The sequence below is a fragment of the Rhincodon typus genome, chromosome 15 (genome assembly GCF_021869965.1).
Source record: "Rhincodon typus isolate 14 chromosome 15, sRhiTyp1.1, whole genome shotgun sequence".
Classification (NCBI taxonomy): domain Eukaryota; kingdom Metazoa; phylum Chordata; class Chondrichthyes; order Orectolobiformes; family Rhincodontidae; genus Rhincodon; species Rhincodon typus.
In genome coordinates this window covers 4206462-4221935 of record NC_063346.1, presented here as the reverse complement: position 1 = coordinate 4221935, position 15474 = coordinate 4206462, and the positions used below count along the sequence as shown (strand labels likewise).

The following is a 15474-nucleotide window of genomic DNA, read 5'->3' as shown; positions in this document are numbered from 1 at the left end:
TTCATCCAGCTCTGCACCTTGTTGTCTCGGTCTCTCCTTTGTGATATACTTCGGTGTAAATGTAGATGGGTGGGTTAATAAGTTTGCAGATGACACAAAGATCAGTGGAGTTGTGGATAATGGAACTGCCTCCATCACATTTCCAAGCAATGTATTCCAGACCCCAACTACTCACTGTATGAAAAAATTTTCTTCTCACATCACCTTTGCTTCATTTGCACATCACTAAATCTTTATTCTTTTACAAGTGAAAACAGTTTCTCCCTATTACTCTATCCAGTCTGCTCATGGTTTTGAAAAGTTCTATTGAATCTCCTCTCAGCCTTCTTCTCTCTAGGGACAACAGTGTTAACTTCTTCAATCTATCCTCATAATTCAAGTATCTCATTCTTGGAACCATTCCTGTAAATTGCTTCTGTACTCTCTCTAAAGCATTTACTATATGACCCATAGAATGGCTATACAACACTCCAGCTGACGTCTACCAAGTATATAATACAAATTAAACTTCACCTGCCTGCTCTTGCATCAATGAAAAAAAACATGTTTTGCTGAAGCTTTTCAACTTACACTCATCAGGCCGTCAGTGTAAAGGGGAACAACATTTGTACCGTATGAGAAGAGAGAACTGACAGGTTAGAAAGTGGATTCTGATTGAGAATGCACTGGTTAGATAATGACTCACAGTTAACAAGAAATTGATAATGCAAGAGAGAATAGAATATGAATATAAAATAGCAGGAAACATTAAACCACATTGCAAAAGCCTCAATGGGTATGTAAAAAGGAAAAGACTTGCAAAGACATTAAATATTTCTGCAATGGTGCTTGCAGATTAGAAGGTTCAAGTGTAACTCCACTGTTAAAGAAAGGAGGGAGAGAGAAAACAGGGAACTACAGACCCATTAGCCTGACACCCCAGTGATAGGGAAAATACTAGAATCTATTATAAAGTACATGATTACTGTTTATTTAGTAAATAATTGTCTTATTGGACAGAATCAGCATAGATTTATGAAAAGGAAGTCACATTAACATACCTGATAATGTTGTTTGAAGATATTACTAACAGTTAATAAGGAGGAACCAGTGGATGTGGTTAATTTGCATTTTCAGAAGATTTTCAATAAACACCCATACAATCTTTAGTAAATAATATTAAAGTTCAATGGATTGGGGTTTATAAAATAACATGGAGATAGGGTTGACTAACAGGCAGAAAACAGAGAATACAAATAAATGGATCATTCTTAGCTGACAGGCTAAGACCAGAGGGGACCTTAATGATCAGTACTTGGACTCCACGGGTTCATCAATGATTTGGACATTGGGACAAGTGTAATAGATGTTGATGTGTTCGTCAAGCTGGGAGGTTTGATAGCAGATGTTTCGTCCTCTTACTAGATGACATCCTCAGTGCTGTGGAGCCTCCTGTGAAGCGCTGTTGTCTTGTGCCGGTTCGAATTTATATGGTTTGGTTTTTGCTGCTTCCGGTAAGTGCCGGTTCCGGCCGTGCGTTGTAATGGTCGGTATATTGGGTCTAATTCAATTTGTTTGTTGATGCAGTCCGTGGATGAATACCAAGCCTCCAAGATTTCCCTGGCTGTCCTCTGTTTGGCTTGGCACTATAACCCGGTCTCCAACATTTGAAGCTTATGTCTTCAAATAAACTTGTTGGACTATAACCTGGTGTCATGTGATTTTTGACTTTATTGAAAGAGGACTTAAGTATAGGAGAAAAGAAATGTTGCTTCAATTGTGATGAGACTGCACACAGAGCATTGTGTGCAAATCTAATCCCCTTGTCTGAAGAGGAGCTACTTGGCCATAGGGAAAGCGCGGTAGAAGTTAGCCAGACTGATTCCTGGGAGGATCCTGACAGGAAAGATTGAGGGGTCTGGGCCTGTATTTGGAGTTTAGAAGAATGAGAAGTGATCTCCTAGAAACTTACAAAATTCCTGAAGGGATTGACAGAGCAGATAACCGGATGTTTCCTGTGGGGACTAGGAGCAGGGGCATAGCTCAGAATAAAAGGCAAGCCTTTGAGACAAGGGGAAAAGGAAGTGGTGATGAGCCTTTGGAATTCTCTGACCCTGTTGATAAACTGCTTCAAACTTGTGTCTATCTTCTGTCTGTGCATTGACAATATAATCTTTAGGTTTGTCCAGAAGTGCTCTTCGGAAAAATTCAATTGATGCAGATGCAATGACTACCAGCTAGGTTAGCTTCAGTGATGTGTCATTCTGTACCTTTACATTAACGTATATCCACAAATTGATTGATATTGTCACCTAGTCATTGGCTGTACAACATTGGTTTAAGTCTGTGCAACCTGGAGTTCACTTGAACCCTAAGTTAATTTTCTGGAAATTGGAAAACATTGTCAGGATCTTTGCAAGCATCATTAGAATTGCTGTAGGAGTCTGATGAAGAGTCACCTGGACTCAAAATGTTAGCTTGCTCTCTCTCCATGAATGCAGTAATGACCCACTGTGATCTCTAGCATTTGTCGTTTTCAGTACAGATTCCAGCATCTGCAGTAATTTGCTCCTACCATAGGAGTTTGTTCTTTGTAATCCTTTGTTTCCCAATATGATGAGGTTTTACTGCCTGTCTTTCTTTATCAGCTGCCTGTTGATCTGTGAAATGAAGTTTCATTCTTTCTTCAATTAGCTGAAATTCTAACAGAATGTCACTGAAGTGCCAGTCCAATATCAAATATTTACTTTCCATCTTTGCTGTGTAGCTTTGTGCTCTTTGTAAATTGCCAGTATATAATGGACCTGCATTACAATGCAATGCTCCTCTGACTCTGAGTTGCCTTCTGTCTTGGTATTTCTCTCCTTGTTGCCACTTTAGATGAAACTGCTTTCTTTTTTATGTTCTCATTGCTTTAAAAGAAATTCTTGTATGTGGCATTCATACCACAATAGCATCAGAGTGACCTCTCATGTTACTTCCACACCATTTCTAAAGAAAGAAAAATGTCAGAGTTGACCACTGACCAGGAAAAGATAAGCCTTAACGATATTAAAAACAGATTTTCCTAGTATTGTAAACTGTGTTCCATTCAGGGATTGATTATATAAACTGGAGCTGTCTGGGCTACTTCTGAATCATCACAATTTTTAAAAAATCAGACACAGCCATTTTTTAAAGTGATGCTAAAACTGTTGCGCTACTGTGATTGCTATGTTTCAGTGCAGTTATGGCTTTGGTCTTTGTTGTTAAATGTGCAATTCCACAGAGTCTGAACCCCAATGCAATGTAAGTGGCTTTGAGGAAAATAACAGTCACAATTGCCACTTCTGGTGTCTTCTTTTAGCCTTCAGTACCAACTTGCTGTCAGCATGATGTGTCATGGTTTCTATAACATAATATGAATTAGAGTTGGGTTCTTATTGAGACAGATATCTGGAAGTTTATTAACAACAATGTATATTAATTTCAGACTATATATAGTCTAAGGTATATACTTACTTCAATTATTGTTATATTATGTACACAATTGTCTGGCTGATCAACCATCTGGCTGTTTATCAAATTGATTGCTGATTGCTTACAACCATACAGAGAGTAAGACAAAGATCTCTTATACTGGTGTGTCACATGTCTCAATGTCACTAGCTGTCTTAGAAGTAAGGTGCCTTTCTGAGATCTGCGTAACTATATAACACTGTCTTTTTAAACTGCTCCAATGCAGATGAACCCACAATGCTGTTAGGGAACTTTTTTTTTTACTGACATTGAAGGAAATAACAATATATTCTAACCTCTTGCCCTCTCAAGTAACTGTTAAAAATTCCATGGTATGAATTTAAAGATGGAGCGGGGGTATTTCCCCCAGTTTCCCATCCAATATCTATCCCTCACGTCTAAAATCTGCTCTTTTGTAATAATTGCTACTTATGGGAGCTTCCAGCGTGGCTACATTTGGGGAAGTGATGGTGTAGTGGTAAGATCACTAGATTATTCCCCAGGGTAATATCCCTGGAGGCATAGCTTCAAACCCCATCCATGCCAGATAGTACAATTTGAATTCAATAAAAAGCCTGTTTAATAGTGACCATGTAACCACTGCTGATTGTTGCGAATACCCCTCTGGTTCACTAATGGGAAGGAAAACTATCAAAACTCCTTATCCAGTCCAGCCTACATGTGACCTAGACCCACAGCTATGTGTTTGCCTGTTAACCAGCCCCTAGGGAAAGACAGGAAATGGGGGTGCAGAGAGTGATGCCCATATTCCCAAAACAATTTTTAAAAAATTCTTCAGAAAAGTACTGCATTGGCCAAAATGAAGTTTGGGACAGGCTGCAATCAAAAAAGGCGCTATATTATTGCAAGTTCTCCCTTTCGTTCTGGTCTGATATATGGTCTACTATGGGTCAGAGGTAAGTGCACACTCCATCCCTCCAATATAAGAATGAGTCTGGGATTTAATGATTCCTGTTCCTGAGGAAAGGTCACCGGACCTGAAACGTTAACTCTCTTTTTTCCTTCACAGATGCTGCCAGACCTGCTGAGCTTTTCCAGCAACTTTGTTTTTATCCCAGCTCAGTTAGTTGTTATGCAAAAGCTTAGATTAGGCATCTCATTTCTGTTACTTTTACTAGAGTTACTTGTCCGAAGGGAAAGAGGAGTGTGTGTATTATACATAACTGCGTGTTATAATCGGAGAATTGCGGTAATCGATCCCTGAGTTACTCAGCCTCATCTAGTTGCGGGACTTGGAGCAATACTTTTCATTTGATTGGTGAGGGGCAATACTTTCATGGATTAAGGCCAGTGTTGCACACTTCACTCAGACAGAGAGAGACACTGCCTGTCATTCCACAAACTGCAGAAGGCACTCCGCACAGGATAAGGAAGTTTAAGAAGCAGGAAGTCCTGAAAGTCCCGAAACTACACAACAGAAAATAAAAGGCTGTGCGCAGACTGAGAAGAAAACGAAGGCGTGTCCTGTGTGCGAGTGAACCCAGAAATGGAAGTTAACTACTTGTTTCTGAAGTCCAAACGAAGTGGGCTGAAGATTGCAGAAATGGTGAGAGAACGTGTAAAAAGTGGGCATTCTCTTTAGGGGAGTGGGGTGTGAGGCAGGGTGGGGTTCGATCTGAATGATCAGTGCTTTTACAGGGTGATCAATGATTGAACGGGCATCAGGCAGAGACACACAGCACCAGTTAGGAGCTCCAAAGGCTGGTCTTTACGCCCCGTTAGTACAGGATGCGTGTGTGTTGGATATGGGTGTCACTGGCCAGGCCAACATGTAACACCTATCCTTAGTTAGTTTTACTTTCGATTAGCTGAGTTCTCTTATTGTTTCTACCAATTCTGCCCATTACACTGTCTCTGATTTCAGTTTCTAATCTGATCTCAGTTTCTAATCTGATCTCTTCCTCTCCACAACCACATTTACAAAGGAATGATTTTGCCTTTTGCTTCTGTTTCTACAGTAGCTATTATAGCACTGACTTCTGCTGTTGAGCCCGCCCTGGAGAATATCCAGAGAAGATAAACCTTGCAGCAGTCCCACATCATTCACATGACCAACTAGGGCTCCATCAAAATGCTGGACATGCACTGACCAAACTACATTCAGAATAGGGTACGTACACACCTATGCAGGTGAAGACCCCTCATGTTTGAGCCTGGCTGTGATGCTTCCTAACTGTACTGTGAGTCTATCTGCACCACATCAACAGCAGTGCTGCAATAAAGGAGCTCACCATCATCTTCACAAGGGGTAATTATGGACACTGACAAATGTTGGCCAACCAGTGATGCCCACATCTTATAAAAGAATTTTCAATCATGTGCTTGCAATTTTAGGAATAAACGACCAGGTTGTCACCATTCAACCCTTCAAGCCACCTTCGTCATTCTAAATTGTAGCTGATTATCGACCTCAATGCAATTATCTCACATTGTCTCCAGATCCCATGGTGGGATTGGTATCTAGAAATCTATTAATCTCCGTCTTGATCATATTCAATGGAGTTCTCTATTCCAGAAGGCTTTGGAAGGTCAGTCACTACCCACTGAGTGAAGAAATTCGTCCTTATCTCTGTCCTAAGTGACAGTCCCAGAAAGTGGCAGTGAGGTACACATGGTACTTTTAGGGAGGGAGTTGATTGAGATTTTTCTTTATTCATTCATGCAGATGTCAGTGGCTGGCCTGGATTTATTGCCCATCCCTAATTGCCCCTCAAGAAGGCAGTGGTGAACGGCCTTCTTGAATCGCTGTAGGTAGATCTACAACGCCCTTAGGGATGGAAATCAAGGATTTTGATGCAGTGACAGTGAAGCAACAGCAATATATTTCCAAGTATTTTTTATTCATTCACGGGATGAGGGCGTCGCTGGCTAGGCAGCATTTATTGCCCATCCCTAATTGCCCAGAGGGCAGTTAAGAGTCAATCACATTGCTGTGGGTCTGGAGTCACATTGTAGGCCAGACCAGGTAAGGATGGCAGCTTCCTAAAGGACATGAGTGAACCAAATGGGTTTTTCTGACAATCGACAATGGGTTCATGGTCATCATTAGATTCTTAATTCCAGATATTTTATTGAATTCAAATTCCACCATTGGCCATGGTGGGATTCGAACCCAGGTCCCCAGAACGTTATCTGGGTCTCTGGATTAGCAGTCCAGCAATAATACCACTAGGCCATTGCCTCCCCTTAAATCAGGATGCTGAATGGCTTGGAGGGTGAAATAACTGCACTGAGACCGGTGCCCTGTCACCAAGTCACCCTCTATTTACATGTGCACTGTACATGGGCTCTGACCCAGCCAGCTCAGAGCCAGGCCCTGGAGTAAGGCAATTTTCTGAATCTTCTGGTTATATCTATCAGCCAGGACTCCCTGATTGACCCAGCTTTACTCATCCAATCAAGAATCTCATATGGCTATGGTTCCAATCACTACAGAGGGGAACTTGCAAGGGGTGGTGTTCCCATGTGTCTGTTGCCCTTGCCCTTCTGGATGGAAGTGGTTGTGGGTTTGGAAGTTTCTGTCTGAGGATCTTTGGTGAATTTCTGCAGTGCATCTTATAGATAGTACACACTGCTGCTACTGAGCATCGGTAGGAGAGGGAGTGGATGCTTGTGGATCTGATGCCAATCAAGTGGGCTGCTTTGTCCTGGATAGTGTCAAGCTTCTTGAGTATTATCGGAGGGGCATTGATCCAGGCAAGTGGGGAATATTCCATCACACTCTTGACTTGTGCCTTGTGGATGGTAGACAGGCTTTGGGGAGTCAGGAGTTGAGTTTACTCACTGCAGGATTCCTAGCCTCTGACCTACTCTTGAAGCCACTGTGTTTATGTAGTGAGTCCAGTTGAGTTTCTGGTCAATGATAACCCCGATGATGTAGATAGTGGGGGAGTGGGGCTCAGTGATGGTAGTGCCATTGAATTGTCAAGGCGCAGTGTTTGATTGTCCCTTGTTGGAGATGGTCATAGCCTGGCATTTTTGTGGTGTGAATGTCACTTGCCACTTGTCAGCCCAAACCTGGATATTGTCCAGATCTTGCTGTATATAGACACAGACTGCTTCAGTTCTACAGACAAGAGACTGAGTTCCCTATACTGAGTGAATAACATTTTACTCATTTACAGGTTGCAGCTTTTGTGGTTATTGTTTCCTTCGCTGCTTCGTCCTCGGGAGTTTTTATAGCAGTTCCCCTCATGGAGATTCTCATCACGCTCGCCTTCTATCTCTTGTTTCTGCTTAAATTGGACTCTAAAATGACTTTGTTGTTCTGGCCACTGATGGTAAGTAAAGTCAACATCAAGTTACTCGGACAGGAGTGATCAAATAGTGGGTAATCTGTAAGCGGGCTCAGTATTAAGGCTCAAATAGGCAGGCCCTGATATCAAGCTTCATCCGTACAAATATATGAATGACGATGTTACCTAGCAGGGTGACGAAACGTCTGCAATCAAACACACTGGCTCGGTGAGCAAGTCTACAACCTCATATAAATGTATGATTTAGGGGCATGAATAGGCCATTTGGCCCCTCAAGCCTGCTGCACCATTCAATACGTTCATTACTGATCTGGTTGTGGCCTCAGTTTTGTTTTCCTGCCTACTCCCTGCCTTTTGACTTCCTTAATAAGACAAGAACCTAGCTACCTCTGCCTTAAATATGTTCACCAAGCCTGCCTTCATCACTCCCTGGGGAAGAGAGTTCCTCAGACTCAATCCTCTGAGAATTCTGCTGCTCTGTCTTAAATTTGAGACCCCAGTATTTTAAACTCTGTCCCTCAGTCCCAGTCTGTCCCACAAAGGGGAAACCATGCTTTCATCATCCACCCTCTGAAGCCTCCTCAGGATCTTGTACATTTCAATAAAGGGATGAGGAAATGATAGTGTATTTATAATCTCGCTGGATACTAATTCAGAAGTTCATGTTCTGGGGACATAGGTTCCAAATGGGGAGGACACGGCAAATGATTGAATTCAAATTTCATAAGATCTGGAAATAAAAACTCGTCTAAAGTCATTTAAAACAAAACCCATTGGTTCACTGCTCCTCTTCAGGAAAGGAAGTGTGCGTCTTTACCTGGTCTGATCTGCATGTGACACCCGGAAAGGGCAATGTGCTGGAACCTTACCTTCCCTCTGAAATAGCTCTGAAAAAGCAAACTCTGCAGTTCCAGGGCAATAAAAGCTGGCCGCCTTACCCACACTCCACACAAGAACAAAGAAAATGATCACATTTCACTTGCTGTCCCTGTCCTGGGAGTGTTTGATGGGGACAGTGTAGAAGGAGCTTTACTCTGTATCTAACCCTGTGCTGTCCCTGTCATGGGAGTGTTTGATGGGGACAGTTTTAAGGAAGCTTTACTCTGTTTCTAACTCCGTGCTGTCCCTGATCCTGGGACTATTTGATGGTAACAGTGTAGAGAGAGCTTTACTCTGAGTGTTGCCCTACGGTGTCCTTTTTCTGGGAGTGTTTAATGGGGGACAGTGTAGAGGGAGATTTACTCTGTGTCTAACCCCGTGCTGTCCCTGTCCTGGGAATGTTTAACGGGGGACAGTGTAGAGGGAGCTTTATTCTGTATCTAACTCCATGCTGTCCCTGTCCTGGGAGTATTTGATGGGTATGGTTTGAAGTGGGCTTTACTTTCAGTTTAAAGGAGTAGAGCGAGTTTCACTCTGAATCTAACCCTGCGCTGTCCCTTCCCTGGGAGGGCAGGAGCTGTTACGTTGTCCCTGAGATCATTCATCAAAGACACATTCCTCACTTCGAGAGATTTTTCTAAAAATAATGATTTTAATCAGAATTCATGTATTAATTGGGTGTTTAATCTTTTCCAGGATGGTGTAAATTCTGTGTTTGCGGCTGTGCTGTTGCTGATAGTCTGTATTGCGGCTGTAGTGAGCAGGGTCACTGCTGGCATCATCACTGGTTCAGTAAGTGTCAGGAGGGTTAAGCAGACAACCTGAGACTGAGCTCCGAGCAGCTTCACTGTTGACTGTGGAATCTGTGACAGAAAGCCTGTATCGGGACATGGCATCACTCTCCCAAAATACAAGTTGCAATCTGCTCCCTCAGGCTCACAGTAACCCTGCCCCAGTGGGATCTACTCCCACCCCCAGCACCTGTCTGAGTCCCACACTACCCCCCACCCCAGGGTCGGTCTGAGTCCCACACTACCCCCCACCCCAGGGTCGGTCTGAGTCCCACACTACCCTAGCCCCGATCACTTAACCACTTGTGTTTTGCAGAGAAAGAGTCAATGTGTCAATGCCCCACCCTCTTTCACAAATGTAGCTCCCAGGCAACCCCCCCCCACCCCAGGGTATCGGGGCTATTGGGGTTTTGTTCAAGAGGTTGCCGAGCAGCACTCTGTATCCAGTATCTGGCTGAGACTCCAGTGTTTATCTTCTATCTGCTTTCTCAATGTGCACATTGCTGCCTGGGCCAGCATTTATTGGCCCGTCCCTAGTTGCCCCTTGAGAAGGTGGTGGTGAGCTGCCTTCTTGAACCATTGCAGTCCTCCTGCTGTGGGTTGACCCACAATGCTATTAGGGAGAGAATTCCAGGATTTTGACCCAGCGACAGTGAAGGAACGGCGAGATATTTCCAAGTCAGGATGGTGAGAGGCTTGGAGGGGAACTTGCAGGGGGTGGTGTTCCCATGTATCTGATGCCCTTGTCCTACAGGATGGAAGTGTTCGAGGGTTTGGTAGGTGCACATTTCAGCAGTGCATCTTGTAGATGGTACACACTGCTGCTACTGAGTGTGATTGCTTGGCTGTTCCTCTGAACTGAACCCTTTGTGTTGTTTACGTGTTTCCCTGTGAGTGTGCAAGGGCTAAAAACTGCGTGTACCTCAGGGTCAGCATTCAATGAACCAGTGAGTGTCAACCTGAGGCACAAGCAACTACTGAGGCACTCTGAGTGTTCATGTGTGACACCAGATTGGACATTCAACTCTGGGAATGCATCCCCACCAACCCTGCACTCACCGCCCACACTCCCCAGTCAGGCTGAGTATCTCTATCCCTAAACCAAAGACACCGAGAGAAATTATAGCTGTCTTGTTGTGACTGGTTAAGACAGCATGAAGGAGTGAGTCACCCTTGCTGCTGATCTATAGCTCAGTTGTACATGAGATGGGCCTTGCACAACGACACTCAGTTATCAAGGAGATGTAGAAGTTGCAGTGGGGTCCGTGAAAAGGAGCTCATGGGGGCTCCTTCCTTCTGTTGCTGGGTCCCTCAATGGGGCACTGAGGGCCTTTGAATGTGAGACCTCCTGTGTGACCCAGAGGAGTTTGTTTGTTGTGTTGTGAGTACGGAGACAGTCCCAGCACTGTAGATTAATCCCAGCAAGTGCTGGTATGAGACCCTTAAGTGGGTATTGATTAATTAGGGCCTTCCCACCCTGGGTGGAGGTTAGAAGATCCCCACCCACTCAGTTAATTACCCACTGCCCATCCCTCCAATCACCAAGCTCATTCCTGGGCAGGGTATTAAGTTCAAAAAACAGTCTTTTAGCCAGACCACACTGTATCGCTGTTGACCCTCCCTGCAGGTAAATAATCCCGACCTCATTTACCCACCCTGTTTCCCATCTCCCCGTGTCCCATTTCCTTCATCCCACCCCCTCCAACCCCATCCTGGAAACTGACACTAATTTCTACATTAGTTATTGGAATTGAATCACACAGCCTCAAAACCCACTAAAGGATGTTCTCCCGTTGCTTGTCCGAGCGCTCTCTCAGCCACATTTGTAGCTACAGCCTCTTGCTTTGGTTTCCCTCAGCTTATAGAATATTTTTTGACTTCTCCATTACATCCCCTCACACTCTGTATTGTTCCAATGATGTACGGTGTTGAACATACCTCAGGATCCTGATCCCATCTTTACTAAACTTTCTTCTGTCTAATCTCCAGGTCTTCGGTTTCATAGCTGTTGCCTTGTATATTGCGGATTCTTATATAATGTGCAGCCTCATCACAGTCAACCAACAGAAGACTTCCAGCAGGTGACCCCATGGAGAGCCGTCTCTGTGAGCAAGCTCAGCTGCTGATTTTAGTCAGTCTGTTCCCAATCCCTGTGTGATTCACAGCTTTAGCTCTGCCCCTGTACAATCCAAGAATGATGTGTTCCCGTTTACTCTGGCCATTCGTGCTGCATGGACAAGAAACTTGAAGGATTCAGGACAGTGGAAGATCACATGGCTGATTTACCAAAGAGTGGATTTTATTGCTATCAGGGCCTGCCTTAATCCTGTGAACAGAGCTGCTGGATCAGGTGTAACATTCCAGATCAGTAGAATTTCCTCTTGCTCAGTGACATCTATACATAGAATCACAGAGAATTGACAATGCAGGAACATGCTATTCAGCCCAACTGCTCCATGTTGATGTTCCAGACTAGCTTCCTTGTCCTTCACATAACCCTCCTCAGTATTCCTTCTCCTTCATTTACTCATCTAGCTTCCTCTGTGTCTCATCTTAATCACTCTCTATGACAGTGAGATGCAGATTCTCACTGTTTCCTGGGACGAGAGATTTCTCCTGAATCTCCTATTTTCTGTCTGTCTCTCTCTCTCTCCCACACACACACACACACATACAACCTGCCCAAGGGGAAACATTTTCTCTGGATCTACTCAGTTGGAATTGGTTGCCTTATTAATGGTTTTGTCTGAGATACCCATCAGAAATCATACTCACAAACATAATTATATCAGGTTGGCCGAACACAGTGATTGAAAGGAATGTTTAACCCCTACATGCTGGCTGTGTATCACTCAATAAAGGAGTTACTTCTTTGTGACCAAAGTACAGCCCCTTGAAGATTTTGTATTGTGTTTTTGCAATGTGCACACTGACTATCATTCCAATCACACCCACTCGAAAGCTCCATATGATTTTAATTGCTTTTCCTTGTATGTTGGAATGGTTTTTTAATTAAAAACACCCTCTAAATGAAAAGCTCTTGTTGTCTGATTTGTAGAAAAATTGACCTGCATTTCTGTTAGCCATTTTACAACGTCGGGATCCTAAAGTACTTTTGAAACGTTGTCTCTGTTAAATATCGTAGAACTGATAACAGCTAGCTTTGCAGCATGCAAGCTCCCACACACATCAGTGAGATAATGAACAGATAATCAGTGTTGGTGATAATGGGTGAAGGCTAACTATTGACCAGGTCAATCTGATCATCCCCAAATTAGCAGTGGGACCTTTCTGTCAAACTGAGAGGGCTGAACGGGACTCTGTTTAACTTGAAAGATGACACATTGGAGATAGAATAGCTTAATCCACTCAGTTCAAGAACAATGAGGAATGATCAACCAAAGCTGGCTTTATCAGTGATGCCCACATTCTATGAAGAAATAAAATTAGATTAACAGTGCAGCATTCCCTCCATAATGCATTGCGAGTGTCTGCCTGAACATTATGCTCACGTCTGGGGAGTGCCACATGAGACTCACAACTTTCCAACTTGGAGGTGAGTGGGTGATCCACTGAGCCATGGTTGACCTCTTGTTGAAAAGAAACTTGTCGAATTTTTGCCCCTTCATGTGGCTTTGCGATCCCTCTGCCCTGGCCTATCCCCATGTGTTTAGAATGCAGGTGAAGATCACAGCTGTACCCAACATTGCACCTGCCCAACATTCATGAACTGGAATAGCAGGGTGCAAATAACATCCCTGACATTCTCCCCTTCACAAATCAGGAAACTCCAATTCTCTCACTTGGGGGCAGGTTTACCAACTGTGGGCCATGCTGCTGGAGGTAAGATCATATGACCATGAGAGGCAGGAGCCCTGCCTGCATGCACTCTAACCATTGGCCAAACAGCATGGCCATATTTATGATGTATCAGCTGCCTAGCCAATCAGAAATTCAACAGAGTCTTCCTAATCCAATTGGATGCTTCATGATTATCAACATAACAGCCAATTTACCCATCATTAATATCCATAACTAAATAAAAGCATACAAAGACATCCTGCATGAGTGTTCTTGTGGCACAGTGGTAGTGTCTCTACGGACCAAACTAGAGGAGAGACACAAACTTATAAACAACACCCTCACCGGAATAAAATTCACCAGAGAGGAGGAGAAGAACAAACGGCTCCCATTCCTGGGCGCCACGGTAGAGCGCAAGACAAATGGGGAACTGCAAATGAAAGTACACCGAAAAACCACACATACCGACCAGGTATTGAACTTCAACAGTAACCATCCCAGCACACACAAACGAAGCTGTGTGCGAACTCTATTTAAACGGGCCACAGCACACTGCAGCAACACGGAACTACGCCAAGAGGAAGAAGAATACCTCTTCCAGGTTTTCAAGGATAATGGATATGCAGAAAACTGGGTCAGAAGATGCCTACACAAACAACATCAGGAAGATACCACACGTCCTGACACATTCACCACACTATCCTACATTCAGGAACACGTCGGAACTAACCACAAGACTCCTATGACCGCTGGGCATCAGAGTCGCACACAAGCCCACATCAACCCTACGACAACCGCTCAGCCGAACTAAAGACCCACTCCACGCCATGGACAGGACCAACGTCATCTACAAAATCCCCTGCAGAGACTGCGAGAAACACTACATCGGACAAATAGGAAGGAAACTAACAACAAGGGTACACGAACACCAAATGGCTACAAAAAGACACGACCAATACTCACCCATCTCAATCCACATGGATAAGGAGAACCACCAATTCGACTGGGATAACACTGGGACAAGCAAAGCAGAGACAGGCACGTGAGTTCCTAGAAGCCTGGTACTCCACGAAGAAAGCCATGAATAAATACATAGAACTCGACCCCATATACACTCCACTACAAAGGAAAACCAGAAGTGAGGCAATCCATCTCAACAAACCCCAGAGTTTAAAAACCAGGTGGGAAAACACACCAACGCTTCATCAGAGGCTGCACTGAGGATGTTACCAAGCACGGTAACGAAACGTCTGCGGAACAACAAACCAGCTCGGCGAGCCAACCAACCTCAACACCCACAACCCGAGCTACAAATCTACTCCAAAACTTTAGAGGTAGTGTCTCTACCTCTGACCCAGGGGCCTGGGTTCAAGTCCACCTGTTGCAGTGATGTGCAGTAACCTTTCTGAACAGGTTGATTAGAAAATATTTATGAAGATATTTTGAGGGCCTTGGGGAGCAGTGGTAATTTCCCTACCTACCAAAATGTACCACAGGCTGAATCTGCTGGGGCTATTTTCCATGGAGCTTCGGATGCTGAGGGGTGACTTTATAGAGGTTTATAAAATCATGAGGGGTATGGATAGGATTGTGAGTTTGCTGTGGCTTTAAGAGGTTATTTTGTCCTGATTTTTTTTTAAAGAAAGGTTTTAAATTGGAGGTACAGAGATGTCTATTGAAAGCCAATAAAATAATCAGCTTGTGAGGCCTTGGTTTTTTTTTAAGTTGGAACAATAGAAGCAGCCTGAATGGTTGGGGTTGAGCTCTCACAGAACCAAGAATTTTAGTCTTTTTTCAGCAGCAGTTGTTGCTGGGGTCTCAGAAGGGTTGGAGGATAGTCAATCTCTCCCGGCTGCTACACTCTGTCTCTCTCAATCTCTCTGAGTTTCCTCTGGATGTTCTTCCTCCTGGGCTGTGGACTTGCATGTGGGACAATTCTGTTTTCTTAATTTGCCTTTTGCCAAGGGTGTATTTATGGGATGTTATTATATTGGAACAATTATTGTTTAGAAGTAAAATAATCTATTATTCTGTTAAGTTTTCCAATCAAGTTAAGTTATTCCAAGTTCCTTTTTCTTTTCAGAGATAGTAGGATCTGCCGATGCTGGAGAATCTTAGATAGCAAGGTGTAGAGCTGGATGAACACAGCAGGCCAAGCAGCATCAGAGGAGCAGGAAAGCTGATGTTTCAGAATTTCTTATTTAGTTTTGATACAGAGAATTCTATTAGAGCCTTCACTTTCACTGTCC

The 15474-nt window shown here is 43.7% G+C and overlaps 1 protein-coding gene across 1 annotated transcript; it reads left to right on the top strand.

The window, feature by feature from the left end:
- Positions 1-4691: 4691 nt before the first annotated feature.
- LOC109923576 (chemokine-like factor) lies at positions 4692-12460 on the top strand. Its single transcript, XM_020523616.2, has 4 exons — positions 4692-5044; positions 7623-7778; positions 9330-9425; positions 11414-12460. The coding sequence occupies exons 1-4, from the start codon at positions 4985-4987 to the stop codon at positions 11507-11509; spliced, it is 408 nt and encodes a 135-aa protein (XP_020379205.1). The 5' UTR covers positions 4692-4984; the 3' UTR covers positions 11510-12460.
- The last annotated feature ends 3014 nt before the right edge of the window (positions 12461-15474 follow it).